This window comes from Syngnathoides biaculeatus, chromosome 5 (genome assembly GCF_019802595.1).
Source record: "Syngnathoides biaculeatus isolate LvHL_M chromosome 5, ASM1980259v1, whole genome shotgun sequence".
Taxonomy (NCBI): domain Eukaryota; kingdom Metazoa; phylum Chordata; class Actinopteri; order Syngnathiformes; family Syngnathidae; genus Syngnathoides; species Syngnathoides biaculeatus.
In genome coordinates this window covers 12610593-12637546 of record NC_084644.1, presented here as the reverse complement: position 1 = coordinate 12637546, position 26954 = coordinate 12610593, and the positions used below count along the sequence as shown (strand labels likewise).

Sequence of the window (26954 nt, the reverse complement as noted above, 5' to 3'; positions counted from 1 at the left end):
CAGCCCTTAACACCTAAGTCTACAGTAACATTCATCTGTGTGGAAAGATGATCACTGGTAAGCTCCAAGGCAGAGATTTTGCTTTGACTTTGCGCTAGTTTAAACTGTAAAGAGAGCCAAAACTATGATTCCAAAACAATTTTAAAAAAACTTACTTGACAACATAATCCTGAAATATGAGGCTTCCAGATGAGAATTTTGAAAATGATGACCCTCGTATATGGAAGTAAATATGCGCCATCAGGATTTGAATTTGAAATGCCACAGAAAACAGGATTTAAATTTGAAATATAAAGTGATCACATTTTCAATAGTTGTATTTCAGTGTAACTTTTCAATGTTAACAATTCAACTGGCTACAATTCGTTGTCTGAAATTTACCATCTGTGCCATCAGGCAGGGTTACTTCAGGTCAGAACCAAACACAGCCAGCCAATCCAGTTACGCTTTCTTAGTATGTGACGTCACGTGACTAAGAAAGCGTAACTGCAACCCAGACTAAACTTTCCTTCTCCCTGACATACAAAGCTGGTCTACCAGTCGTGATGTATCACTTCATCATACGTCCTTGACACTGATTCCTTTTAAGATGGGGCTTTGGTGCCATCTTGAGGCAAGAAACGAACTGGTGAGTGGGTCAGCTGAGGACAGGTTCCACAGAAAAACACAAATGGGGAAATTTGTGAATATTGAACCACATATGCAGGGGACTGACTAACACCTTTTAAAAAAAAACAAAACAAAAAAAAAAAACTCCATTGTACATGTTAAAAGAAAAAAAAAAAAAAAAAAAAGCCTTGCTTCATTGGTTTGAGAGATAACAGAGCTATTCCAACACTATTGTTGTGTGCTAAAGTTGCTCAGTTACTCTGAAAACACCTTCCAGTCCCTAACATTACACATCGTGGGAAGTGCCGTGACACGAATGAGCAGGAAGAGGAGGAGGTGGGTGAAGATCAAATGATGTCAACTGAAATTCTGGCCAGTCAGTTTACTCGGTCACATAAATGGAACGTTTCCATTACAGCGTGGACAAAGCCGGGTAGTTTAGGCCGTTTAACCGCCACCAGGATTACAAGCAGGGGAGAGTTTGCCTGTCAACGACTCACTGTTGACATTTGCATTATTTCTAGACTACAGTAGGTGGTGGGAATTTGTAACAGGCAACACAGTGTTTGTGATCAGTATGACTTTAGTTGCCATTTACTCCAATAATAATTTAGGGGGGGGGGGGGGGGGTTTCCTTTCACAAGTGCCCAAACACAAAAAGAGGCCCCAACACCAGTTTCTGCTATTAACATGAAATGAGGACCCTGGCAACCAGTTCAGGAAAAGTATGTGTTGCACTGTATTTGCCGAAATTAGAAGATTGTGTCCAAGACATGCTTAACTCTAAAAAGGGGAATTTTTTTTTTTTTTTGTCTCCACAATCTATTGAGGGCAAAACATTTTGAGCACTCTCAGAAATTGCATGATACCAGCCTTACCGGAATTTATCCAAAATAAACCCTGAAGCAGGTATTGTGCATAGGTGGGATAAATAAATAAACCTAATGTCTGCTATAATTGCAAGCACTGTGGAGCACTCAACAATGGCAGTACACTTTTTACAAATGATTCAAGGCCTAACATACTACCAGTAAACACTGCATGTTTGCCACTACCAAATATGATGAGGTTAGGGAGGGGTCAGTGTCCCCCTCCAAAAAGACCGCCACGCACAACCTTGAAACGAAAGACCATTGACACCAGTAGCCCCCATTACAAAGAAAATACAGTGAAACCTCACCATTCACAAACTGATCCATGTCGAACATAATAAAAACTATTTATACTGGAATTTTTGGGCTCTTTCTGTAACACCCCAAGTAACCTGAGGGGGCTCCTTGTGGGGTTGATGCCTGAGAAAACCAGGTAGTAAACTTCAAGATGATGTAGAAAAATGTAAATTTGTTATTGGCAAAAGCTTATTAGGTGATCAACTGTAAAGGGCTAGCTAAGTGCCAAACAAAATACAGAGTGCTTTGCAACATCTGTAATTTAAGAGAGAATATATATATATATATATATATATATATATATACACACACACACACACACACACACACACACACACACACACACACACACACACACAACTATTTTCAAAGTTTAATAGGAACATAGCAACTTTAGGAGATTTTGTCATTTTATATGGGCTGATAAAAATTCTTGCATTTTGGACACATTTTTCCCCCCAAAAATCATCTCTTACCATTTATTGTTTAGGGCTGTATTTACAGCTTTAAACGGTATATCAATAGTTAATTAGGGGGAGGAGGGAATCAGAAAAAAACAATTCCGTTACTTTATTCGAAAGCAGGACATTTATTTCAAATTGTCAGTTCAGCACAAACAAATTGATTATGATTCAATTGCTGATTTGGTCCACATCATGTCAGAAAAAAGGCAAAGATATTGATCGTTCTTTTCCAAAGTAGAAGCAGATACAGTAACTCCTTGTTTATCGTGAGGTTTAGGACCACACCCGCAATAAGAGATATCCATAAAGTAGCTCCTACATTGTTTATTGATGAACATCCCCAAACAATCTTGCAGCAGTTTGGTCAGAACATGTTAGAAAATTTGCAAAAAATGTTATTATTGCTTTCCAAAGTAGTAGAAGTTTGCAAATGTCTTAATGTTATGAAACCCAAAGCTAGGGATGCTTTTATTATGAGAATAAAAACAGATTTAAAAGAAGTACTATTATAATATGCAGTTTTACTATTATAATACATTTAATCTGACGATGAAATTCTGACTATTCCAATTCAAACAAGGTCTCTACATGTTAAAACTATGAAAAATCGCTTAAATTAATAATCCAATAGTTGTCGACATTGCCCTTTTCGCCCAATAACTCACTTGCACATCTCCGAAACAACCAGCTTTATAGTCCAACTCACAGGTGTCAAACTCAAGGCCCGCCACATGATTTTATGTGGTCCCCAAAGGCATATCATGTGTACCAACTTCCATGATTTTTGTTCAAATCTATACCAAAACTTCAAATTGTCATATCATAAATGATAACATTGAGATATCACAAGGATTGATAGTTGAAAAACCCATTAACCTTGATTTCTGATTCCAAAACTAGTTCATAAATGTAATGTGTAAATACGATGAGGCGAAAGATTTTCATGGTTTCACAGTCATAACGTCCTGTGAGGGAATCTGTAACCGCAATGTGGCCTGCGAGAAAAAATGAGTTTGACACCCCTGGTCTAACTGATTAAGGTCAATTGGGTTCTAGTTGGCAGCAGGAAAAAAAAAAATTGTGAGAACTTTACCCGTTTGAAATATAAGCCACAGTTTTATCAAATAAATTCACATACAACCTTAGACTGAAGAATACTACAATACAGTAGTTTAAAATGGGTGCAATTATTTCTGGGTCCCCATAATGTTTATTGCAAACTACATTGCAAGGACAGCGAGGGAGGAACAGTGCAAATATGTTAACCCAGGAAAGCACCTCTTCTCACCATGCTCACATGGGATCTAATTCATGTCATTCAAGCAGGGCATGCTCAAACAGCAAGTTGTGTGGATGGTTACCTCGGGTAGAAAAATAATACTTACACCGCTCTCTCTCGGTCTCTCTCTCAGTGCAGCTTTATAAATTGTAATTGAAATGCATATATGAAACTTAATTAACTTAAATATCATTATATATAACTCTCTACTTCACAGATTTCATTTGCAGGGTGGGTTTTCTGGAACATAACCCCCGGTGCAAACAAAAGCTTACTGTACTACAAACTCAGTCTGCAAAGCCACACTGAACACAGGAGGAAACAGTATGACTGAACAGTTTTGCAAATGTAAAGCAATTTAAAATCACTTTCCTTCAAACCTAAGATTACAAGCGTTCATTATTTTGTGACAATCAAGCTCTTGCCCCACAAGTTGCATTTTTGTGTCAAAATCGAGTGACTTTTGGGTGAAAAATATGTCATATCAGCAATTACAAACGATTCTTAAGGGCGGTCTATTTTTCGCTTATTTTCACTCTCTAGCCCTCATAAATAAGGGTTGAAATTCTAGTTATTACCAACACTGGTATACAGCAAATGATTACATTTAATTTAATTGGTCCAACAATTATTTATTTACTTACTAATGGACCTGTGTTCATGGATCTATGATATTGTCGTATAGTGACAGGAGGGGAAAAATGTCTTCCCACTAGAGGGCATAAAGTACATTATTACCCTTTTAGTGAGTTTGGTGATGTGGCGTGAAATTTTTCACATGTCAAATACCAACTTTACTCCGTAAAATGTCGAAAACTCGATACGTTATTCTGTGTTTGGAAAAGCCTCCGGTCGGTGTGTGTCGGTGACAGTCTCCCCTGACTACGGTAAACAACTTTGCCTGTTGTTAACCTGAAAGGCCCTGGGTCAAACCAAATGGGGGTAAAAGTGACGAAAATGTCTCACCTGTAGTTCCGATTTCCATTCATGAGGTCACTGCCCGGTTTACTTCCCGGATCCCACTAGTCAAAAAAAAAAAAAAATGCCTGGTCCTCGCCCTCCTCCGCCGCCTTCTCCTCCCTTCAAGCCGGTGTCTCCCCGCGGCTCAGCGACGCTTGTGGCCCCGCAGAGTGGCGGGCTCTGGGCCTCTTAGAGCCCGCCTTGGCCGGGCGAAGCTGTCAAGCTTTAGGCCGCCACTCCTACCTCCTCCTCTCCGTTGGCGACGTGTCCAATCCCGGGTGTCGCTGCTGCTAGCGCCGCGCCTCTCGGGTTAGCTCAGTTTAGCTCGCTAGATAAGTCTCTCCTTCTTTTCGAGGGGGATTAAAAAGTGTCTTGGGGGTCAGGAAGTCATCTCAGCGGAGTTAAATGGGACAAATAAAGCAGAATATACGGGTTTTTGGGCGTTAAAAGCAGTGTCATAACCAATTACGCGTTGGAGAAACAAGCTAAATGTTAGCCGAATTAGCTCAATTGCGACGAGCTGGAATTCTGGTGGTTACTTTTATGAGGGAGGGAAGAAATAAAACAGGCACTTTCGCCGGCTAAATTACGCGACACGACTCCGGTTTCGTCGTCTTCGTCAACCTGGTAGCCCCCCCCCCCAAAAAAAAAGAAAGGCAAAAAATTCCAGCTGTCAAGTCCTCGGTGTACACCGAGAGAGTTGAGATTTTTTTTTTTTTTTTTCCGGAGGATGACAGATGAAGTGTGCGGCTGACGAGCTTTCCTCCGCTGGGGCTCTCTCCGTCCGCGGCGAACCTGCTAAATATGGGCAAGTCGGTCTCAGCGTCGGACACGTCACGGACAGAGCGCCGCCCCCAACTTCCTGTTAAAGTCGTATTACGCGGTTGTGCTGTTACGTCCTCAGTGAAGCGGTGATGCTTTCAATGTCGGTTTCGCTCCTACACGTGACTTGCATTTTACGTTATTCCATATTACTGTCAATTTGGAAAATTTTTCATGCATCAGGACAGACTTAACTAAATTTGAACACAAACAATTTCCAGCTAATACTTTTAGAACATGCAACAGTTTTATTTTTTGATTTTTTTTAATCTGTCATTGATTAAAGTGGTAATTCTGAGTATGTTTGAAATGAATGTGAAAAGACATACATATATATATATATATATACATATACATATATATATATACATATATATATATATATATATATAATATATATATATATACATATACATATATATATACATATACATACATATATATATATACACATATATACATATATATATATATATACATACATATATATATATACATACATACATACATATACATATATATATATATACATACATACATACATTTACATACACTGGAAAAACATTTCATTTTTTTCACTGTCTGAGGTAAAATCAGAGTAAACATCTGTTTCAGGTCAGTCAGGATCACAATTTTTTTGCCACCTGTCTCAGGTTTTTGGGAATGTGTTGCTGCTAGTTAATGATTATTTGTAGAAAAAAAAATGATTTTGAAAATGAAACAGTATATAAATACAGCATGTCTTTGTAGCGTATTCAATTAAATATTGGTTGAACATGATTTGCAAATCATTGTATTCTGTTTTTATTTACTGTACGTTTAACCCATTCATAGGCAGGGTGGCAATTTTTTGCCTTATTGAGATAAAAGTCTAATAGGCCACAATCAAGGAAATAACCGTTCTTTTTCATTTATGGTTAAGTTATACGATAACTTTACTCATTTATAATCTCGTCCCAAAAATCTTAACTGCTAACTTTGACCAATGAGTTATCCTCTCCTGATACCAAATTATGGCTTCCGATTAAAACACTTAAATATTTTGATATAGTGAAGAATATAACGCATGAAAATCCTGATGTCCCAAAAATGGGATGCTGCCAACGAATGGGTTAATAAAAAAATTAACAACGTCCCAACTTCATTAGAATTTGGTTTGTATAAAGACCAAAAACTTTACAAAATGCCTTTTTGGAATGACCTTTTTTTGTCAAATGAATATAGTAATAATATATGTATTGGGTGAGTGTACAGAAACACTAGAAAGTCATTATTTAAAAAACAATTTTATTTTCTTCTTAAAAAATAACCCTCCCCAACAGTTCCCATTACTACTACCACATACAGAGCCAAGAGAGCGTAACGCTTCAGTGTCCTTCGTTCCAAATCTATTGGGAAGTGCTATGACAAGAACGGTTCTTGATCGGTGGCTTCAATATTGCTTCGTCAGATGGTGAGGCTGCCGGCTGTCATCCATAACAATATGTTACCGCCCACCCCACCCGGCCCTCCCGCTCGCCGCCCGCCCCCTCTTGCAAGGTGCTTTGTGGCTTCGGTGAGTGAGAACTGCATCTGGTTTCAGTGGTTTCAAGGAAATGCCCTGAAACTTTGTATCATTATTGTATTTAGAGGGGCGGGTGAGGAACGAACGAGGGGGCGGGAGACTATTGGCCCCTCGAAAACCTGTGACAAGGCCTGGCAAGTGGTGAGCCAAAATACATAACAGGTTAATATCATATATTTATATGTACAAATCACCTTCAACACAATGACATGTTGGTAAAATGTCGTACAAAGGCTTTTTTTTTTATATAAGTCTAGTCTATAAATGTGATTTAAAGACCCCACAAATGCTTTGTGAGGACGACTAAGGTGGCATTTGGACCAAAGCCTCTTTCACACAGTAATCCTGCAAAAAAAGACAACTTTTACCCACCTCCGCCTATGAAGAACCCACCCAAGGCGAGATAAGCATACATAATTGGCTGTGATTGCACACAGAGACAAGGCATCCCGCAAACGGATAATGGATTAGTGCTTTCGACACAAATGTGTAGAATGTCAGGTGGTAAAACTTCACATGCCTCCGGTTCGTCTCAACTCTTACGACCTCAAAAAGGTGGAGAGAATGAAATGAGTCGGGTTGGCAGAAAAAAAAATGCTGGGCAGAGAACATTGCTTTCGACTAGGGGTGGGTAAAAAATACCGATTCAACATAGCATTGCAAATATTCCCTTTGCAAGTGAAAATCGATTCTGCAAAAACGCTGAATCGATTCACCCAGCAGTGAGGGAACGTGGGGGGGGGCGCTTTTCATGTGATTCACATTGGCGGAATCCGTCCTCAACGAAACGACAATAAAGACTCAAGCAAGCAGCAGTCAATGGCAACAGTGTGAAGTGTGCAACATCTACTTTTAAAATTTGACGTTTGGGATCATTTTGATTTTCCCTGTTAACCCGGATCACGGGAAATGGACCAAAAAAAACACTCCAACTACGATTCGCAGTACCAAAACAAAAACATGTCAAAAGTCACCATCCCGAAGTTGCACCAAGTTAAGACAGTGTGCTTGGAGTGGTGGAATCGGCATATAAAGTGGTTGTGATGTGATTATGTGATGGTTGGCCTTTTAGAGCAATTGAGTCTTACGTACGTAACTATCACTTCCAACTAATCCAAACCAACGAGTGGGAATTATTCTGCACACAAGACCCCTGCACATAAGCCACACAGGAAACAATATGGCAAACTCTTTGACAGACACAATAAATCATTTGACGGAGAAAGTGAAAGAAAGAATTGGCAATTTTCACATCGAAATATACGACTCAATTAGGTATTACTTATAAAACCCTGCAAATAGTAATCGCAACCCTAACCCTAATATAAGCAGGAAATAAGTATACATGCACTTTTTCAATACAGAGCTGTCATGCTTTTACTTGTATACTCTGTATCCGCGAATAAGTTAGTGTACATTTTTTCAGTGTTGATACCCCACTGATTGAAAAAGGAAAAATTTGGGAAAATGACAGCAATAACTGTTTTTCACCCAAATGTGAGGGGTCGTGAGGTATTAAAAACGTATTTCCCCTACAATACGCTGAGAGACATTTGTAATCTCTCAACCTCACATTATCTCCAAAGGCGGGGAGCAAGAAATTGTGGTGTTTCACAATTGTGGCACTGTGGAAAAGCCTTACACATAAGGAACGTCCTGCGTCTGAATGCTGACACTACTGCTAACAATGGAAAAAAATGGAGGGTTGGCAGAAAAAAATCCCAGGGAGGAACAATTGCTTTCGACAAAATTTTGAGAACTCAGGTGTTAAACTTCCAACACCCTGTTCCTGTCATGACCCTTCTACAAACAGAGACAAAACACTGAACTCTGACACTACTTCTGAAGGTGAAAGGAGGTGGGGGGGGGGGGAAATATCGTGCAGGAAGTATAGCTTTCAACAACTATTTGGCAAAAAACTGAGCCGTGTTAAAACTTCATATCCCGTGGTCATGGCATTGCAGAATATCCTTAGAAACGCTCATAACACTTCAACTCTCATCTACAATATTTTGCCATAAGACTTAAGCAAGAGAGTATTGCTTAAAATTTCCGACATTAAAATTTTGCCACTCATGATGTTGAGAGTTGTACTGATTTCCACAACATGGGCCAGAAGAAAATCGTGACAGTTTGAATAGCTGAGCACAGCAACATAGAAAAAGGCCGGAGAATGCCAAACTACAACTGCTTTCAACACAATCGAGCGGTAGAAGTGCGTGTTAAACTTTAACCCCCTTTTGGAAAACCCTGTGAGAAACTCATAACACCATAACTCTGATACTACCTTCAATGATGGGAAAATTCATTAATTGGCTTTGTACCCCCATTCACTGGAACTGTTGATCCATTATTTATAAATGACACAAACAATTATGGAGACAAAGTTGGAGAATTAAAAAAAACAAACATCTACAAAACATCTACAAAAATTACATTTTCCATCTTTGGAGGCAGGACCAGATCCAGGGGCGGAAAAAGTGATACTCTCATTTAAAAAAAAAAAAAAGAAAAAAAAACATTTGCAGTCGTCATCTGCTCAACCCGTAACAGGGTCTCAAAGCTACTTGAGTTTGGCTGATTGAGACGGTCCATACTATTGCAATTGTGCAGTATGTACTATCGGAAGTTGATTCCTCTGACAAAACGCAAGGCTGTGTGAAAGGGGTTTCGGTCTCACTCTCTCACACACACTCACTCTCACACACACACACACTCACACACAAACACACACACACAAACACACACACGCACAAGAGTCTCGATACTCAAATGATGTGGTAGAAAAAAAAAAGCAAATTTTTGTAACCATTTCACAATTGAGGCAAACAGGCAGCGGTGAGCAAAAATGCCCTCCGGACAAAAAAAATAAAATAAGGTGGCTCAGATAATCCAGTTTTACAACGAATTACATGCATTATTATCATCACAGTTAAAAAGGCAGGGTGTGTAGTGGTCGCAACTCCCCTTACCCGTGCCACCCATGCACACGGAGCACCAAGGGAAATTGACTAACACACTAAAAAAAGGCAGGGTTTCCCAAATTGTGCATCCATACCTTTCTTGCAGTACAGGGCACCGTTAATCTCTTGAAGTTGTATTTTTACCTTTTTTACTTATGTGAGCTTGACAGCAAGAAGCGAAATACAGGCCTCCACTACTAGCTTTATGTGTTTGGTAGACAAGACGGTGGTACCATTGTAGCTGGCGCCGTAGTGGTATGAGGAAAAATTATTTCCTGTCACAAAGGAAGAAAAATTGGCAAAAATAACCAATTTAGTGTCATCTACAAATGTAATACAAGTATTTAAAATAGAGTTAGAATCAGGCAAAAATCTATTGGATTAGTCTATTTTTTGGAGCACTGGAAATGGTCAAAATGGTCACGATGGTCTAAACCCAGCTCACGTTCCATATTAGTGGGTGAACAATCTTAACGCTTGGTGAATTCTGCTTCACAATGATAAGAAGAGCCGACATTGATGGATCAAAAAGTGACGTCGCTATGAACGCAAAATGCTAAACTTCCTGATTATTTTGTTGCACGGCTTCTTGAGACTTTTTTTGTCGGTCTGCTAATTATCGATATGCATATCAAACTTCACGTTGCTAAGCCAAGCTAGATTCAGCGACTGGGTTAAAAAAAAAAAAAAAACGTTATATTGTGAGCAATATATTTTTTCAGTAACGCTCCGCCTACACACAATGACTAACACAAAAGTCAATTTAGTGTGTTTCATGTGTGTGGGATATGTGGTCACAATTTATCAGCAATCAGACAAAAAATAAAAAAATCTCTTGGTTAGGGTTTGGAGTGGAGATTTTAGAAATTTGTGTCTTTTGCCGAGTCAAGCACTGCCCACACAAAATGACCAAAACAAAAGAAAAAAAACAGCAATTTTGTCTAATACTGTACATCGACATAGCAGACGTAGTTAAAATGTTTTACTCTACATCGACATAGCAGACGTAGTTAAAATGTTTTAGTGATCAGACAAAATCTCTACAATCAAAGTACAATAAAGAAAAGAAGTATTTGAACACCCTGCCCTATTGCAAGTTCTCCCACTTAGAAATCATGGAGGGGTCTGAAATTTTCATCATAGGTGCATGTCCACTGTGAGAGATAATATAAAAAGAAAAATCCAGAAATCACAATCTATGATTTTTTTAACAATTTTTTTTGTGCGGACAGGTGTCCTTATGCAGCTAACGACCTCACACAGGTGCATCTGATTCAGGATAATACATGGAGTAGAGGTGGACTTTTAAAGGCGGACTAACAGGTCTTTGAGGGTCAGAATTGTAGCTGATAGACAGGTGTTCAAATACTTTTTTGCAGCTATATCACACAAACAGTTTAAAAAAAAAAAAAATCATACATTGTGATTTCTGGATTTTTCTTTTTGGATTATCTCTCTCACACTGTACACGCAGCGACAATGAAAATTTCAGACCCCTCCATGATTTCTAAGTCCGAGAACTTGCAATATAGCAAGGTGTTCAAATACTTAATTTCTTCACTGTATGGGACTAGTGGAAGTGCTAAGCAAAACAATCACTAAGTACAGTTCAGTTGTATTTAACTTTTTAGACCAATATGATTCTATTTAGTCTTCAACAATTTGTTTTTAAACATTTCAGTTTGTTATTTTCATGTGGAATTCATTTAATTGGCCCATTTAAGATTTTTTTTTCCGCTTTGGCTATATAGAAATGCAGAGTTCATTTTCAAAATTGTAACTGAACATAAAGTGACGACTGCAAAAGAAAATTGCAGTCTTTTTTTCCCCCAACCATTTTGTGGGTGTACTCATGATCGTTTGGGAAACCCTGCGCTAAGGGATTGAGGAGTGACAAATGCAGGTGCCGCTGGAGGAATAAGGTGACAATGGCAGAGGATGAGGAGTGTTGAGGAAGTGCATTAGAAGAGGGATGGTCTCAGAACGTGTGCTTCTGTTGTTCGGGCCGTGAGGTAAGAGCAAATGTGTACAAAGATGAGACCATTTGGAATAAAAAGTAAAACTAAATCAATATGTAAATTAAACAAAAAAAAGTGCCTTGTAAATCCTTAAAGAGCATGCAGACGAAAATAATAATTACCAATTACCTTTTCAGGTGCCCCCCCCTTTTTTTTTTTCCATTGGTTGTTTGTTCTTTTTTTGGCTGGCTAATAATGCTGGTTCAGGTGCATGGGGTGCAAGTATCTTTTACACACCAGGGGTGGGGAACCTGCAGACTACCAACACAGAAGGGAGGAGGAGGAAAAAGGTTCCCCGTCCCTGGCTCTACGCAGTGGTCCCACTATTGTTATGCTATCCAAAGCCCTCTAAATTTTCCAAGATATGCTACACCTGCTTAAGAAAATGAAGACAAGAGCCTACGACGTGTAGGCATCTACATGCTAAACGCTAAGTGCTAATGTACCCCCAAAAAACAAAACAAACAAAAAACATTAAAAACAATAAAAGTAAGCAAAGGATTCCCAATCCTAATGATTTTGGAACACTGGCATCCAGACTTTGGATTGTGTTCAAGAGGCAGCATTGTGACCCACCTACTTTCCTCCTCTATTGCATACTTACTTGCATGTGTGAAGGTAGTATACAATATTAGATCATAATACCAACGGAAAAAAAACAAAATCCAACAGTCCTGGTCAAGTAAAAACAAATTAAAAATAACAATAATAATATTCATAACCTTTAGAGTGCATGAGGCTGAAGAGTGTTTTTGAAGATTGGATCGATGCGGCTGGCTGGCTGTGGAGGATGAGTAGTGGGCAGTCACATGGGGATAAGGGAAGGGGATGAGGTGGTGGTGGTGGTGGTGGTAGGGAGCTACATGCCCACTCAAGTTGAAGTGACATGGCCAGGGAAGAGGTGGGTGGCTTGACACGCAGCTCAGGCGAAGTACATGGTCCTCAGGGTGTCATGGTGAATCTGGACCGCTTTGGCTAGCGCCTGGGGGTCCCGACCATTACTCTGACCCGAGACGTGGCTGCCCTCCCCGCTGCAAGTAGACCACACAAGACCACAAATTAAGGTTGGATTTACACAAATCCAATTTTTGCCAGTCAAATGGGACGATTATATATGTCAAAACCCGTGGAATATTCAGATTAGAATAAGGGCTGATTGGAACATGAGGTGCCTAAAACACATCATTAGCGGTAAACTGACTTACTTACTATTTAAACTCGCATGCAGAGTGGTATAATCGATTCCTTGCTTAATGGATTCAACCCTTATGCTACATTAGTTGTATTAACTATTAGATAGGATGTAAATGTAGCACTGTAATTTCTCGAGTATAATGCACCCTGAAGTATAGTGTGCACCCCCAATGTTCACCTATAAAAAAAAATAATAAAAAAACAAAAAAATCAGGAAAACCCTTCTACCAATGTACAATGCACCCCACCAATTGACCCCTCCGTGGATATTGCGCAATCCGAGTCACTGACCAATCAGAGGCCAGAGATCTGCATAAACCAAAGCCCGTTTTTGCTCCCGCCATTTTCTCAGACAACATTGCATGGTCCAGTATAGGTTTAGTTAGCGTTTTATCGCGTATTTGGGTTATTTAACAAAAAATATGGTTAAGAGGTGTAGTCACGGACTTTGTAATAGTGACGACAGGTATCCTGAAAGGCTCGTTGGTGGAGTTCCATTCGTACCCTTTCCAAAACCGAAGACCCAGTACGAAAAATGCCTTCGATGGATCAAACTTTGTGGAAAACCGCATCATCAACTAAATCCATCTAATATCAACTCGAACAGATATGTTTGCACGAAGGTATGCCTTATATTTGATTTTCAATACAAGTCTCGTATAATTGAATTCGAAGTTCTTCGCTAGCATAACACTGCTGCGTGTGAACGATTGACACACTTATTCTTTGTTGAGCGATATTTAGCGATGATCGGACTGCACAAACGTATTGATTTCTTGCTGGCTCCCGACCGAAGCTTAACCAGACTGTGTTTGCACGAAGATATGCCCTAAATTTGATTTTTAATACACGTCTCTTATAAATGAATGAGACGTTCTCCACTAGCATAACATTGCTACGTGTTAATGATTGAATGAAATCAGAAGCATGGCGTCTCTCTCAGTTAATAATGTATTGTATTTAGAATCTATAATATATCGCTGATTCGAATGAAATCAGAAGCATGGAGTCTGTCTCAGTTCAGAATGTATTGTATTGTATTTGCCATTTTTACTGTTTGTCTTACGTCAGCGCACGTGGCGTGACGTCACTTCAGGAGGCGTGGTTAAGTGCCCTGTACGGAGGGGTCAATTTGCCGCTACCAAAATGCTCAGAAGATTACGAATAATCTGTATTTATATTTTGTTAGATTTGTACTTGTGTTGTTTTTCAAAAAACTGTCCGTACAACAATCATTAATAATAAGGTTCATGTGCTGATGTAGCGGTAATATAATCTCGGGACAGGCCACAGGACATGCTTGTACTGGTCCCTGTAATTGTCAGAATCCCTCAACGAACTAAAATAAATGCTCAATGATCGCACAATATTTTATTAATACTGTTAACTCATATTTCAGTCTTAAAAATATAAAGTCTTTAATATTGTTTATTAAGCACTGCATTAAATATTTGTGCATAAAACATTTGTGTATGGTGCAATTTGTCCACTATATTACACATCCTTCACCTAGCTTTCAAAACAAGCATTATGACTCATCTTCAATCTGAAAAAGATCCATAGTAGCTTTATTTGGTGCATCGCTGTGGAACTCATCATTGATGACTTGAAATATTTTTTTTAATCCCAAGAGTTTGGGTTGCGCAGCACAACCTCTCACCCTCCATTCGGCTCCAATCCGTAGCATCTTTCACTATTGCGTCAGGTGGCTATAAAAACAACGTGCGCTCAAACCACGTAGAAACAAGCATAACGGGCACATTTTTTTAAAAAGTGAGCATTTCAATTGTGTGCGCTCTCCCGTTTTTTTTTTTTTTTTTTTTTTAAATGTCCCCAGCACGCGCTTATTACGTAGTTGAGCTCATGTTTTTTTGATACCCACCTGAAGCCGTTGAGGTGAGCTATTGTTGTTTCGGACTGGAGCTCTACTTCCGGGTTGCTGGCATCATCGGCACGAGTGATGACACATTTCTTTTAAAAGCAGCTACACAACTCGCAATTGTAGTCGACATTTTTTTGTCTTAGTTTAAGTTTAAACAAACTCATGGGCAGTCGTTTCTGATTTTTGGTGCAGTAGTAACAAGCATGCTACGCAAACAATCATAAAATGCAAGCTCCCCGAGGAGCTCTGAGAGCTCAGGTTGGGGCCGCACATTATCATAATATATATATAAACGTGTAACATAAGACATCGAATATCATATCGAAATGTATATGTATACGTTTTTTTACCATGCTATGTACCTGTATATGACTATACAATGTGATTGTATTTTTTTATTTTTAATCCATACCTAAATATAATGCACTAACACTAACTTTTTGAAAATATTTTTGGAAAAATGTGCGCATTATTTGATAAATGACGGTACATTACAGGTGTATATAGACCACTACATATTTAAATATATATTAGTGGTGCCACAAGGGTTATGGTAGTTGTTTTCCCTACCTGTCGTGTTCTTTGTCAACCAGATGGTAGCGGGCGCGAAAGGCTACGAGGCGGGCGTAGTAGGCCGGTGCTGGGATGGACACGGAGCGGGTGCAGCGAACATAGGTGTGGCACAACTGGTAGGTGAGGATCTGCAACTCGTCAGCCGTGAAACGATTGTCATCCCACAAGACGTAATAATGCGACGGCCGGCTTGTACCCTGGAGGCGGAGAGAAAGCAAGTCAAATTATATTTTTAGAATCCCCCAAGTTTTATGGTAAGTCATCAACCTTTATGGCAATGCCCTGGCAATACGCAATGACTACAAGTAAAATGGTCCTCAATTTAGTCTTGCCCATCTATCAAGCGTACACAGTTCAAATTTGTTAAGAATCAAGTCCATTGTGAAGGAACCACAGATGGCCACATTGTCCCTAAAATGGACTCTTCAAAATAAAATGATCGCTTCCTGTTTTGTTTCGAATATGGGAACTTGAGACTTTTTGGGGGGGGCTACTAATGACACATACCTACCAAATTTTGTGTTACATGGTAAAATTGGCTTCAGGGGTTGGATTAACAAAACATTTTATATGATGACTCACCAAATGTCACTGCTATGAGTCATCCACATGCAATAAAAAAAAAACTAGCTCAAATTCGGTAGCAATCATACAAACTGTAGGACAAATTCTGGAAATTGCCGAAGGACCCTATAACATATAAATCAAACCAAAATAGGAGACTTCCAATGTGTTTTCAAGCATTGCTTTTTGATACTTTCTTGTGTCTACATCTTGCTAAAAGAAATTGGCTTAAGAGGCTAAATTTTTTTAGTTTTGTGTTTTATGGCAAACACTTAGATGAGACCTTCAAAGGAGCTCTTGAAATAGCCAACAATGTTGCTTCAAAGCAAAATGAAAATCTTTTGTGTTTTCTGGCAGCAGTTTGAGACATGTTGGGTGGGTTTAAATATGACTTCCAAATTTTCTGTCGCTATGTGAAATTGGCTTCATGGACTATTATTGCAAACTTTTTCAGCCAAGAACCCTTGAAATGGGCAAAATAGCAGACATCCTATAAATTTTGAGGTATGACTTTTCAATTTTTTTGTGCATCTACTCGTGATAAACGTGTACCAAACTTCATGTTACTAAGTGAACCTGGATTAGCGGTTAGCATGTTTTACCTGTATGCCTGCGTGGCTGCACAGGTAGAAGTCAAACTCAAAGGGGTGAGTGATGCTGGTGTCCACTGTAGTGCCAGCAGGAATGTTCCCGCTTTTTCCGATCTGGCCAAAAAATTATTAGTTTAGATAAACAAATAAATACATAAAAATAAACAAGAGGATATTAATAATATAAAACGGAAACAGTGCCATCAAGTCCAAGAATGCTCACCCTTTCAGACTTGTCTGCGCAGAAAAGGCGTGTGTGGTGGCGTTTCTGCACCACGATGTACGTAATGCCAGGCTGGTAGTCCTTTTCCAGCTTGATGCATGCATCCCTGATGGCCAGCAGTTCGTAGTGGAGAATCTGGAGAAAATACAGTCCACTTTATATTCAATTTCAGTAGAAAATACAAAAGGAAAATATTTTGACAGATTTTTCATTTCAATACAAATGAAAAAAGGCCATTTAAACAAAAATCAGGAATGACTGTTGCACGTAAACAAAATTCTTGCACAGTAAGATGTTTTTTTTTTTTAATTTAGCATTTGAGCTGTGCTCAAAAGTGTGGTCGTTCCTTAATGTTGTATGTTCAAGTGCTACTTTTTAATGCCATATTAACGTACATAAATTGGAAAATGCCAGTAATGTTAGCTATTATCCCAAAAATTTTGAAAAAAGGCTATCCAACGAAACAAATGCCTCTCCCACCAGCAGTTTAGTGATGAATTGTGGACATAGACCACTTGCTAACCTATTGTCGGACCAGTTGAGTTTTATATGCTTAGTAGGTACTGCTATAGGTACTTCTTGTTGTTCTATTATGGATATTTCTAAACCTTGAACTCGTAATAATGAAAACATGGGTGTATCTCATATTATAGCAATTTGGGTTTTTCATTTCAATTGCTTTTAACCATAGAATGAGACAGAACTGTTAGATATTAAGACACCTGGGAACTGTTTTAAATAGTAAAAAAAAATGCATGTCTCATTTCAAAAGTTCAGCATCCAATCATTCAGTATTGACCTGCGGCAGCTGTCCCTCGGGAACGCCGTCCCTGTAGAAGATGATCCTGGTGGGCTTGAAACGAGTGGACTTGTAGAACTGGATGAGCAGCTCACGCACCATGTAGGACAGGTCCTCGATGATCTCCTGCCGGGGCCGCTGGACCCGTACGGTGGCGCAGTACCGGCTGGGATGGGCATCCATGCTGCCCACCACCTAAAAGAGTGAGTGTTAGGACCACGGTGACCATTAGCGCCATCTAGTGGCTAAAGACGGGAAAGCAAGGGACGATCCACAACAGGGGTTGGCTAACTTTTTTGCTCAAGGGCCAGATTTGATTTTAAAAATAGTAGTGATGAACCACATTATGTGGAGAGAAAAATAAATGAAAAACTTATTTAACTTTATTTAACTTTTATTATTCTTAACTTGGTTATTAATTACAGCTCATCAACAATGAATATTTCTAGGTCAAATGCATATGTAAAATTATGTATCGTAAAAAAAATTGTCATATTGATCCATTTTATAATGTATATGTAAATTAGTTTATTTTATGAACATAAGTGGAATTATTGACAGGTAATTAATGAGCAATTATTTAATGAAATACACTACATTTTACAGATTTTACATAAAGTATTTGCATTAAAAAAAAATCACAGGACTCTTGATCATGTAAATGCACAACACCTTCCCCCCATCACGTGATTCACGCATCTGTCACTATTGCTAGGCAACATGGCGACCAATCACAGCATGGCTGAGGTCAGCGGCGGATGAGGGGTTGACGTCACCTCACTTTTCTCAACGTGACTCAGTGTGATGAGACATTTGTTTCCTTTTACCAACACCTTCTTCACTCTCATTTTTTTTTTTCATTTTTTGGGCGTCAGACAGACTGAATTTAACAGAATCTTTTGTCTGAATTTTTTCATCCAAGCAAAGGAATTGGAACATGTTTATGATAGGTGTGTCATATTGATCATTCCATCCACCCACCCATTTTTTGTACTGCTCCACCTTATTAGGGCCATGGCCATGGTGGAGTCTATCCTAGCTATCTTTGGATAAATGGCAGCGTACACCCTGAATTGGTCGCGAGCCAATCGCAGGGCACATATAAGCAAACAACCATGCGCACTAATTTTCACACCTATGGGGCAATTTAGAGTATACAATTAACCTACCAGCGATGTTTTTGGAATGTGGGACGAAACTTCAGTACCCAGAGAAAACCCAACCAGGCACTGAGAGAACATGCAAACTCCACAAAGTGAGGCCCAGATTTGAACTCCTGGTCCTCAGAATTATAACAAGTTGTCCACCGTAAAAAAAAAAAACATAATAAAGACAAAATCTAACATTTGTAACAACTACTTTTGTGATAGTTGATAGTTTAGAGGGGTGAATGTTTTGAGTAGATGGAGAAATAAAGTGATAGTGGCCATTATACATAAATAGAAGCATTATTCAGCTTCTGGTGGTGCGCATTATACTTCAGCAAATACCCAAGAAATTACAGTAATACTTTGTACAGGATCTGGCCCTGCGCCTGATTGGTGAACAGTTCAGGGTGTAGTCTGCCTTTCACCTGAAGCTAGCTGGGATAGGCTGCAGCTTTCCGGCAACCCTTGTGAGGATTAGCGGCTTGGATAATGACATTATATGACTTTGTAAAGTGAAGTGTCCATGTTCAATGATAAATTCTAAGAAATGAGTCAGAAGTCTCACACAACCTTTTCAAGTAAAACAAGACTTCAATTTGTCTCATTTCCAAGTAGATCAATGGTGCAAACTCTTATTATTATTATTTTTTTTAATATGTCAGCAGTGTGCAAAAGAACACGTAATGACTGGATCAAACTACAAGACTAATTGGGTCTTTCCTGATTGCATTATGTCAGACTACTGCAATAAAATCTTATAATGCGATACCTCCACATCCTGACTACTAAAGTCCCTGAGCCTTACCTCGCAAACTCAAACAACCTGATACACTTGTTACCATGGACAACAACAATGGATTCGACAGACTGTATTGTAAGAACAAAATGGTGAAATACATGTTGTGGTGCTCGGGAGAGGACTTTCATTCAAGGATTGCTTGAGGTATGTTTAAATGCTTTTAATACAATACAGCGTACAAGCAGGCTAAAAAAATGTTATGTAGCCTCGCAAGCTAGTGCTAGCACTAACGATTGTATATAAACATGTCGGCGTTCTCTCGAATCATGCTCTTCCGTTGTGTTTGAAGTGATTTAAATACAGTAAGTTAGCACCTATTATTTCTGTCATGTTGCAGTGTTGGTTTGACCTGATTGATTACATTACATGACCTGACTTTATAGTTTTGAAGATACTCAGTATACAGTGCACAAGTATATTCAGTAAACGAACAAGTCCTTTAAATAGACATAGCTCAATCTTGTAATCAGATCAGTGATTGTTTTTTATAACTCTGTGATCGGCCCCAAAAATCCTGATTGTGTAAGATCTACCCAGAAACCACCACTCAGTCTCACTCGTCAAACACCTTCCCGTTCACTTTAGGTTATGAGACTTACAGCTGTGATGGAAGGCTTCTTGCCGTCTCCAGCAGGGGGGTGAGTCACATCAGCTCCTAGGAAGATAACAGGCTGCTGGAACACCGCTGACCTGAAAGAGAAAACGCAAGCTACATCATGTAACTAAAAGGGGAATTTATGATGGAAAATGTTCTTTTTAATCCATTATCCAACTAGTTAGGAGTACCCACTCATCAAATTAAGTAACCAAGTAACTCTTTGGCCAGTTTCTGAAAATGTGTCAGCACCTCGATTATACAACAGTGGAGCTAATTTACATAATATTCACCTTCACAAGCTGTTTCTCTGCACATGCCCTGCTAAAGTGGTTGAAGATCCAGAATAACTTCCAAGTGTGGGCTGGACTACATGGTCAGAAACATTACCGTGCAAAAGAACTATAGTGTTATGCAGAAACACCTCCATCAGACACAGGTGAGACACCTCTACATAATGTCAAAGCCACCCAGAAAGCAGACGTGTGTTGATTTTTTTTTTTTTTTTTTTGAATGCACAGACAAGCATTAGCTTGTAATATGTGGCACAAACTTGATTGCTCGTTTGGGGTATTTGTCGGAAATACCGCCACCACAAGTAAATATGCTTTTATTGTCATGATGGGTGTCCACATCCTTCCCTCCACCCACTGTCATGCCACTAGAAGCCGGCATTGCAACGGTGCTACTCCTGATCGTCATGACTCCCATTGGCCCAGCAGTATATGGGGCGGGTATACAGTACAGTCATGCTCCTACATCTGACAGGGCCAGTCCCTAAAACTGACTAATTTCACCTAGACAAGAAAAAGGCTGTGAAAAGTATTCGATAATTCGTTATACTTGGGGTATTTTGACGAAAGCATTATGTTGTTTTTGAAGTACTTGGGATCTGTTTTAAATTGTGAGAAAATGCATACTGTATGTCTGCCTTCAACACACAATCCAAAAACATGCATGTTAAGTTAACTGAAGATACTATATTGTTTATAGGTATGTGAGTCTGAATGGTTGTTTGTAAGTGCCCTGTGATTGACTGGCCCCATTCCAATGTGTACCATGCCCCTCACCTAAATTCAGCTAGAATAGACTTCATTCACGACCGAAATGAGGAAAGGTGCTGTAAAAAATGGATGAATGGATGGATGATATGTCTCCTTTAATATTATAATGGGTTACCTTTGATGAGGCACCAGGATGTTGTTGATGCCCCCCAGCTTGACGTTGATCTTGAGGCAGAGGTTGGAAAGGGTCTGTGGGGACGTCTTCACCACATTCTTCACCTGGACGCATTGCGTGGCCATGCCCAGCAGAGTGTCTCCAACGCGCTTCACCTCGGCTGAATATGGAGATCCGTCAATTTGTATAGCTCACGTCACATTATGATGACATCATCTATTTTACCGTAGACGGGGGTTTTTCCAGGCAGAATGACGATGATGAGCTGGAGGCCCGAGTAGGTGTTCTTCAGATGTCTGAACATGGGCTCCACGCTGTCCGCTCCCTGGGCGTACTTGCAGAAGCACGGCTGGCCCTGGATGGGCATGCCGGCGTCCTTGGAGATCTTCCGAAGCTGGTCTGTGAAGTTCCTAAGAAGATAAAATAATAATATATTCAACCATTTGCTCTCTCCCCTCTGTAACATGTCTCATACTAGGGTTGTACGGTGTTTTTCCGCTATATGTGGGTGACAGTATAAATTTTTCATACGGTAGGGATGTGCACTATGGCCCAACTGATGAGTTTTTTAATGCCAATTCCAATCTTTGGAATCATCCACAAGCGTTCTCCTGTTATAAGCAGATTCAAGAACCTACTGCATACTGTTCTCTCTGTTTGCTGCTGACAGTGAGAAGCAAAATATTTTGCTGTAAAAACTATATAATGCATAGAAGTTTCTGCATCGCGAACATAACTCAGTAATCTAGCATTGTTGCTGTAAATAATGGCCGTGTTTACGCCAGTGATAACTCGGACAACACGTCACAATCTCTGTAAAGATGCTCATTAGATTTAATGGACTCAGAGCTTTATCTATTGGACAAATGGCGCAAGGACATCCAACAATGAAGAGCATTTACTGTTTCATAAAATCTGTATATCACCGCGGCAGAGGTCAGGCAGTCAAGCCCTAATTCGGACTCTACCACGAATCATCATAATGCTTGTTCATGACTTATTGTATCATCCTTGTGTGAAAATCGCTTCCATCTCACACCTCAGAGTGGGAGGAATAGCTGCCGCCCAGCACCAAAAAGATGGTGGGCCCACGTGAAAATCACTAATTCTCCCTGCTTTACCAGCTGCTCGGTAACTACTGGCGCAATACTACGTATCAAGATAACTGGTGTCTCTTAAAACACCATATTTCCACAGTGCACAGCCTGTCTTCCATCTTATTAATCTGTTCCACATAGGCACATAATAAACTACACTTCTACATGTATCATTTTCACTAAATGAAGAGGAATAATGAAACATGAAAAACTAAGCAAGAAGATAGAACAGAGAAACTTATTAATCTGTTCCACATAGGCACATAATAAACTACACTTCTACATGTATCATTTTCACTAAATGAAGAGGAAGAGGAATAATGAAACATGAAAAACTAAGCAAGAAGATAGAACAGGAGAAAATTGAAGACTTCTAAATACTCAAGCGCTCGTGCAGCCCACAACACCTGCATTGCATCATGTGACCGACGCATTGGGCCACACAGCCCCACTGCATCACTCGACGCACACTTGGCAAAAAGGGTTGAATGCCACAGAGATCAATTCTCATGATTCGTTCGTTTTAGTCACATCCTGTCACAGTCGTGTGATGACGTACTCTCAGCTCCACATACCACTTACGCCGCCGCCTTCTCAATCAATTCTGCAGCATAATTAAACTTATCTGGTCATCTAGGACCACTTGCTCTAGCAGACACTGTTCCAAGGTCACCAATGTTGCTTTGTTCCTTGTTTCAGAAAAGAAAGTAAAAACAGCAGCGGGAAATGGCCAAAAAGTGCAGAGGAAACTCCACCCTGTGGCCTCCTACCAAACATCAGCCGTTGCGAGGACCCTGACTTGGAGGAGAACAGCAGTACATTTTCAAAACTGTGCATGTGGGTTTTGCTCGGGTATAAAGGCAAACTGGGCGGTAACTGCCCGCCCGACTATAAAGAAGCCTTGAGAAGCCCTGCTAACTGTTAAGATAACGTGAAAAGTAGCAAAACCACCAGAATAAGTTTTTAGGTGGTACAGTAAACAGAGGTCCTCTGCAACTGTGTGACAGCAGAGAGTAACCAACTATGAACAACAAATTCGCAGGTAAATTAAAATTGTGTCTCATTCGAAGATACTTCACCACATCACAAACGTCGGAAAACTGTAAATTAGTCAGTACACAAATAAATTAAACATATCAGCAATGCTGTGTTCGTTTGCAGTATTTTTAGAGAGCAGATTTTTTTTTTTTTTAGGTCTGCACAGTAAATCTCAAAATTACATAGTTTGTTTTTATTTATTCTAATGATGTATTTATTTTATCTGTTTAGCTTTGCTAACGGACTATATAATCCATTAGGAAATTCTTGCTTTAGCTTTACACGAAAGATTATATCGCATTTCATACCATAACTGTGAAGGGATTCGGTTTTTGCTATAATATAAAGTTTGAGCTATATCCGCCAAACCTCTCTGATAAATACCTCCAAAGTTGGAAAATTGCCAGGTCGAGTTCGCATTACCAGTATGGGAGAGGTCTGGTGCTAAACTTCCCACCCTGGACATACAGACAGGATTCCACCTTTGTTATGACTCAGATACTAACTCCAAAGGCAGAACATTAACAGATGTTTGGACTTCATCCCATTCCGTGTTGTTATCAATCATGCAGAGCATCCTTTGGCTACATCGGGCCGAATTAAAGGTGATTGGGCTAACATTCACACTTACTTAAGCACCTCCTCTCTGCATTGCTTCTGCGGGGCAAAACAGGCGATAGCCCACACTTTGATCTCGATGCCATTGTAGAACTGCTTTCCCCTCATGTCCCACACACCCTGGTTGGGGGTGGCTATGGCTCGGTTCTGTGGCAGAACACACCCCAAAGCATGTTCACTATACAGTTTTTAGGAACACAGAGATGCAACAGTTTGTTGTGGTTAAAATATTTACCCGTCCGCCATACTGCAGGATCGGGGCTGGGAGCACTCTGCCCGTCACTTCAGCCATGTCGTCTTTCACCTTGATGCCAAACTCCTGAATATACGGGTCGAGGTTGAAGTTGGCATTCTTCATCTGTTAAGAGAAAATCAAACCTTGTCAGTTCTCTTGGAACATTAGGAACATTTTTTTTTTTTGCTCCAGACATAAAATTGGGTGAGCATTTCTATCATAACATAATGCAATAAGAAGTCTCAAGGACCCATGTCCGGAAATTAACAAGACGTTGGCCCTTTCGGGTCAAATTCCAAGACCCATACTCCAACACACTGCAATTAGCAACTTTTTCCAAATGAGCTCAACTGGGGCCACAGACAGGGGAAACACGAAATTGCTCATCGTTTTTGCCAATGTGCTCCAAATTGGCATCCTGTTTGATGATCATTATGAGGAGTTGCAGAGTTTACGTGGAGACTTTTTTTGTCATTCCAATCTAAATCATTCTGACTGATCAACTGTTTACATGTGACGTGATCTATTCCGATTGGGTGCACTACATTTAATAAGAACAGCCATGTGGTATACGCACATTGATGTAAAAATCATGTCATTTATCAGGACAGAAGTCTATTGTCTATTTAGGCGTCTTGGTGCCAAGGAACTCTCTTGAAGTGAGGAGAGAAGCTTAATTTGCAGAAGCTATGGCCGCATCTAACAGAAAAGTAGTGCTTTGCCTCAGTTTTGTGGCATTTATAGGCAAATGCAAACCTTTTGAGTTGTGGGAGAAAGACATCGATTGTTTAATTATTTTGTTAAAGAATCTAATGCATGGTTATTTCGATACTGGTTAAACTCACCAGCCTGCTGATCTCTTCCTGTCTGTCCGGTGCCGAACGAGCAGTGGCTTTGATCATGGTGGACGTCTGATTATCAGTCAGCTTCTTGATGCATCTTTGGCCCGCCACGATATTACAGACCTGCCACATTTTGAACAGAGAAGTTTTCAAATTCTCACATGAAGAACCCCTCGTTGTCATGTAATATGCTTCCTCACCTCTAGGGGCAGATATGTGTGCTTCTGCTCCTGCCCCACCTGCAAGCAGGGCAGGTGGGGGTATTTTAGCTGCAGGTTGTACTTCTGCTTGAAATACTGGGCAACGGTACATTCTACTGTCTGTCCGCTTTCAAGCTGGAGGGGGAATCTGCAAGATATACAGTACATGTATATATTAGGGATGTCCCGTTTACAGTTTTTTTGCACCACAATCTGAGTCCTTGATTTTAAATACCTGCCAATACCGAGGTTAGGATCAAATACCTCAGCAATACATTTTGAGACCACAGGTGGGGTAAAAAAAAGGCAAAATTTTGATGTAGCTCTATGATAACTCATATTTGTTAGTGTAAACTCATATTTGTATTAGATGACGAACACAAATATGAGGTTACAATGACCTCATGTGGAGAGCATCTCTTCAAATGGATTTATCATGGTTGCAGTGAGGCATGTCACACATCATCAGTTATCACAGCACTTACGTCTGGTGGCTGGCGGGACGTCGGGTGACATTGCATACACGATACTTCCTCTTCATTTGCCCGCAGTGTGTCACCTCCACTTTGAGACCTGGAGAAGTAGGGTACGCGAGACCTGACACTACTACATTTTTACAAATTATTTCCATCAGTTGGAGTTAAAAGTCCCCCACCTTTGATCTCCTTAGTGAAACGGACTCTTTGCGAGTCGGTGAGCGTTTTGGGCTGCTCATCTATGTTGCGGATGTCCAGAACCTCACACATAAACTCGATGACAGGCTGGGCTTTGTAGAAGGCGGTGGCAGACACTGGAGGGAGCCAAAGAACCATGAGGAATCAAGACCACTGCTATTTTTCTTTTTGGATAGGCTTTTTTTTTCCATTTCAAGGTTCTTGGTACTTACCATCAATGTTAAGCATCATCTTCCACATGGCGGGTCTCACTGACTGGTGGAATCCGAACCACACCTCCCGGCCCCCACCCAGAGGGTGATAGTACCCCTCGGGTGGAGAAAAGAATGAGCGACCCACTGGAGTGTACCTAATTGGAGAAATGACAAAAAAGATGACGTGTGAGTGAAAATGACTCAGCATGACTTCATTTCTGATAACACGGGATGATTGGTCACCATTCAAAAATCCTATTGGAACCTTTGTGTGTGATGGTGAAAATATACTGTATTCTACATTATTTATGTTGATGTTTTTTGTGATTTTTATGTGTGTGCGAGTGTGTGTGTATTATATGTTAGAATGTTAAGCTTTTACTAAAAATATTGGCTGAACTGTACAGTTTTACACTTGACTGGTGGTTGGGGCTTGGGGGGACACTTTGTTTCCATTATTCCATAAAGATAACTTAAACTCCCAACTTTTGCTGTTCCTCGGTACTATGTCAAAAATGGTAAATGGAGTGCATTCATATAACACATTATCTACACCATGACAGTGCCTAAGGCGCTCTACAAAGCCTCACATACACACACACACACACACCATTGGACGACTGCTGCCATTCAAGGTGCTGCCAGGACCACTGGGGGCAAAT

The 26954-nt window shown here is 40.0% G+C and overlaps 2 protein-coding genes and 1 long non-coding RNA gene across 9 annotated transcripts in view; 1 reads left to right on the top strand and 2 right to left on the bottom strand.

The window, feature by feature from the left end:
- Positions 1-5204, bottom strand: part of ago3a (argonaute RISC catalytic component 3a) — a 29782-nt gene extending 24578 nt beyond the window's left edge. The window contains exon 1 of the mRNA XM_061821348.1: positions 4488-5204. Within this exon, the coding sequence (XP_061677332.1) occupies positions 4488-4506 (19 nt within the window). The 5' untranslated portion in view covers positions 4507-5204. The remainder of the gene's footprint in view (positions 1-4487) is intronic.
- LOC133501511 (uncharacterized) overlaps positions 1-23870 on the top strand; it is a 34845-nt gene extending 10975 nt beyond the window's left edge. Inside the window, exons 3-8 of one of the 6 annotated variants that reach the window (XR_009795207.1) lie at positions 15518-15751; positions 17647-17876; positions 18389-20338; positions 20546-20654; positions 21625-21791; positions 23191-23870. This is a non-coding gene — a long non-coding RNA (uncharacterized LOC133501511). Of the gene's footprint in view, positions 1-6753; positions 6859-6932; positions 7030-15517; positions 15752-17646; positions 17877-18388; positions 20655-21624; positions 21792-23190 lie in introns of those variants that run through there. The other 5 variants (XR_009795204.1, XR_009795208.1, XR_009795203.1 and 2 more) reach the window with 5 other exon arrangements.
- ago1 (argonaute RISC component 1) overlaps positions 7036-26954 on the bottom strand; it is a 33353-nt gene continuing 13434 nt past the window's right edge. For both annotated transcript variants that reach the window (XM_061821344.1, XM_061821345.1), the window contains 15 exons: positions 26311-26447; positions 26080-26214; positions 25910-25997; positions 25425-25572; positions 25228-25347; positions 24383-24505; positions 24161-24294; positions 21620-21804; positions 21395-21554; positions 20220-20310; positions 17674-17868; positions 16875-17009; positions 16664-16765; positions 15495-15694; positions 7036-12879 (listed from right to left, as the gene is read on the bottom strand). In XM_061821344.1, the coding sequence (XP_061677328.1) occupies positions 12771-12879; positions 15495-15694; positions 16664-16765; positions 16875-17009; positions 17674-17868; positions 20220-20310; positions 21395-21554; positions 21620-21804; positions 24161-24294; positions 24383-24505; positions 25228-25347; positions 25425-25572; positions 25910-25997; positions 26080-26214; positions 26311-26447 (2062 nt within the window). In that variant the 3' untranslated portion in view covers positions 7036-12770. The remainder of the gene's footprint in view (positions 12880-15494; positions 15695-16663; positions 16766-16874; positions 17010-17673; positions 17869-20219; positions 20311-21394; positions 21555-21619; positions 21805-24160; positions 24295-24382; positions 24506-25227; positions 25348-25424; positions 25573-25909; positions 25998-26079; positions 26215-26310; positions 26448-26954) is intronic.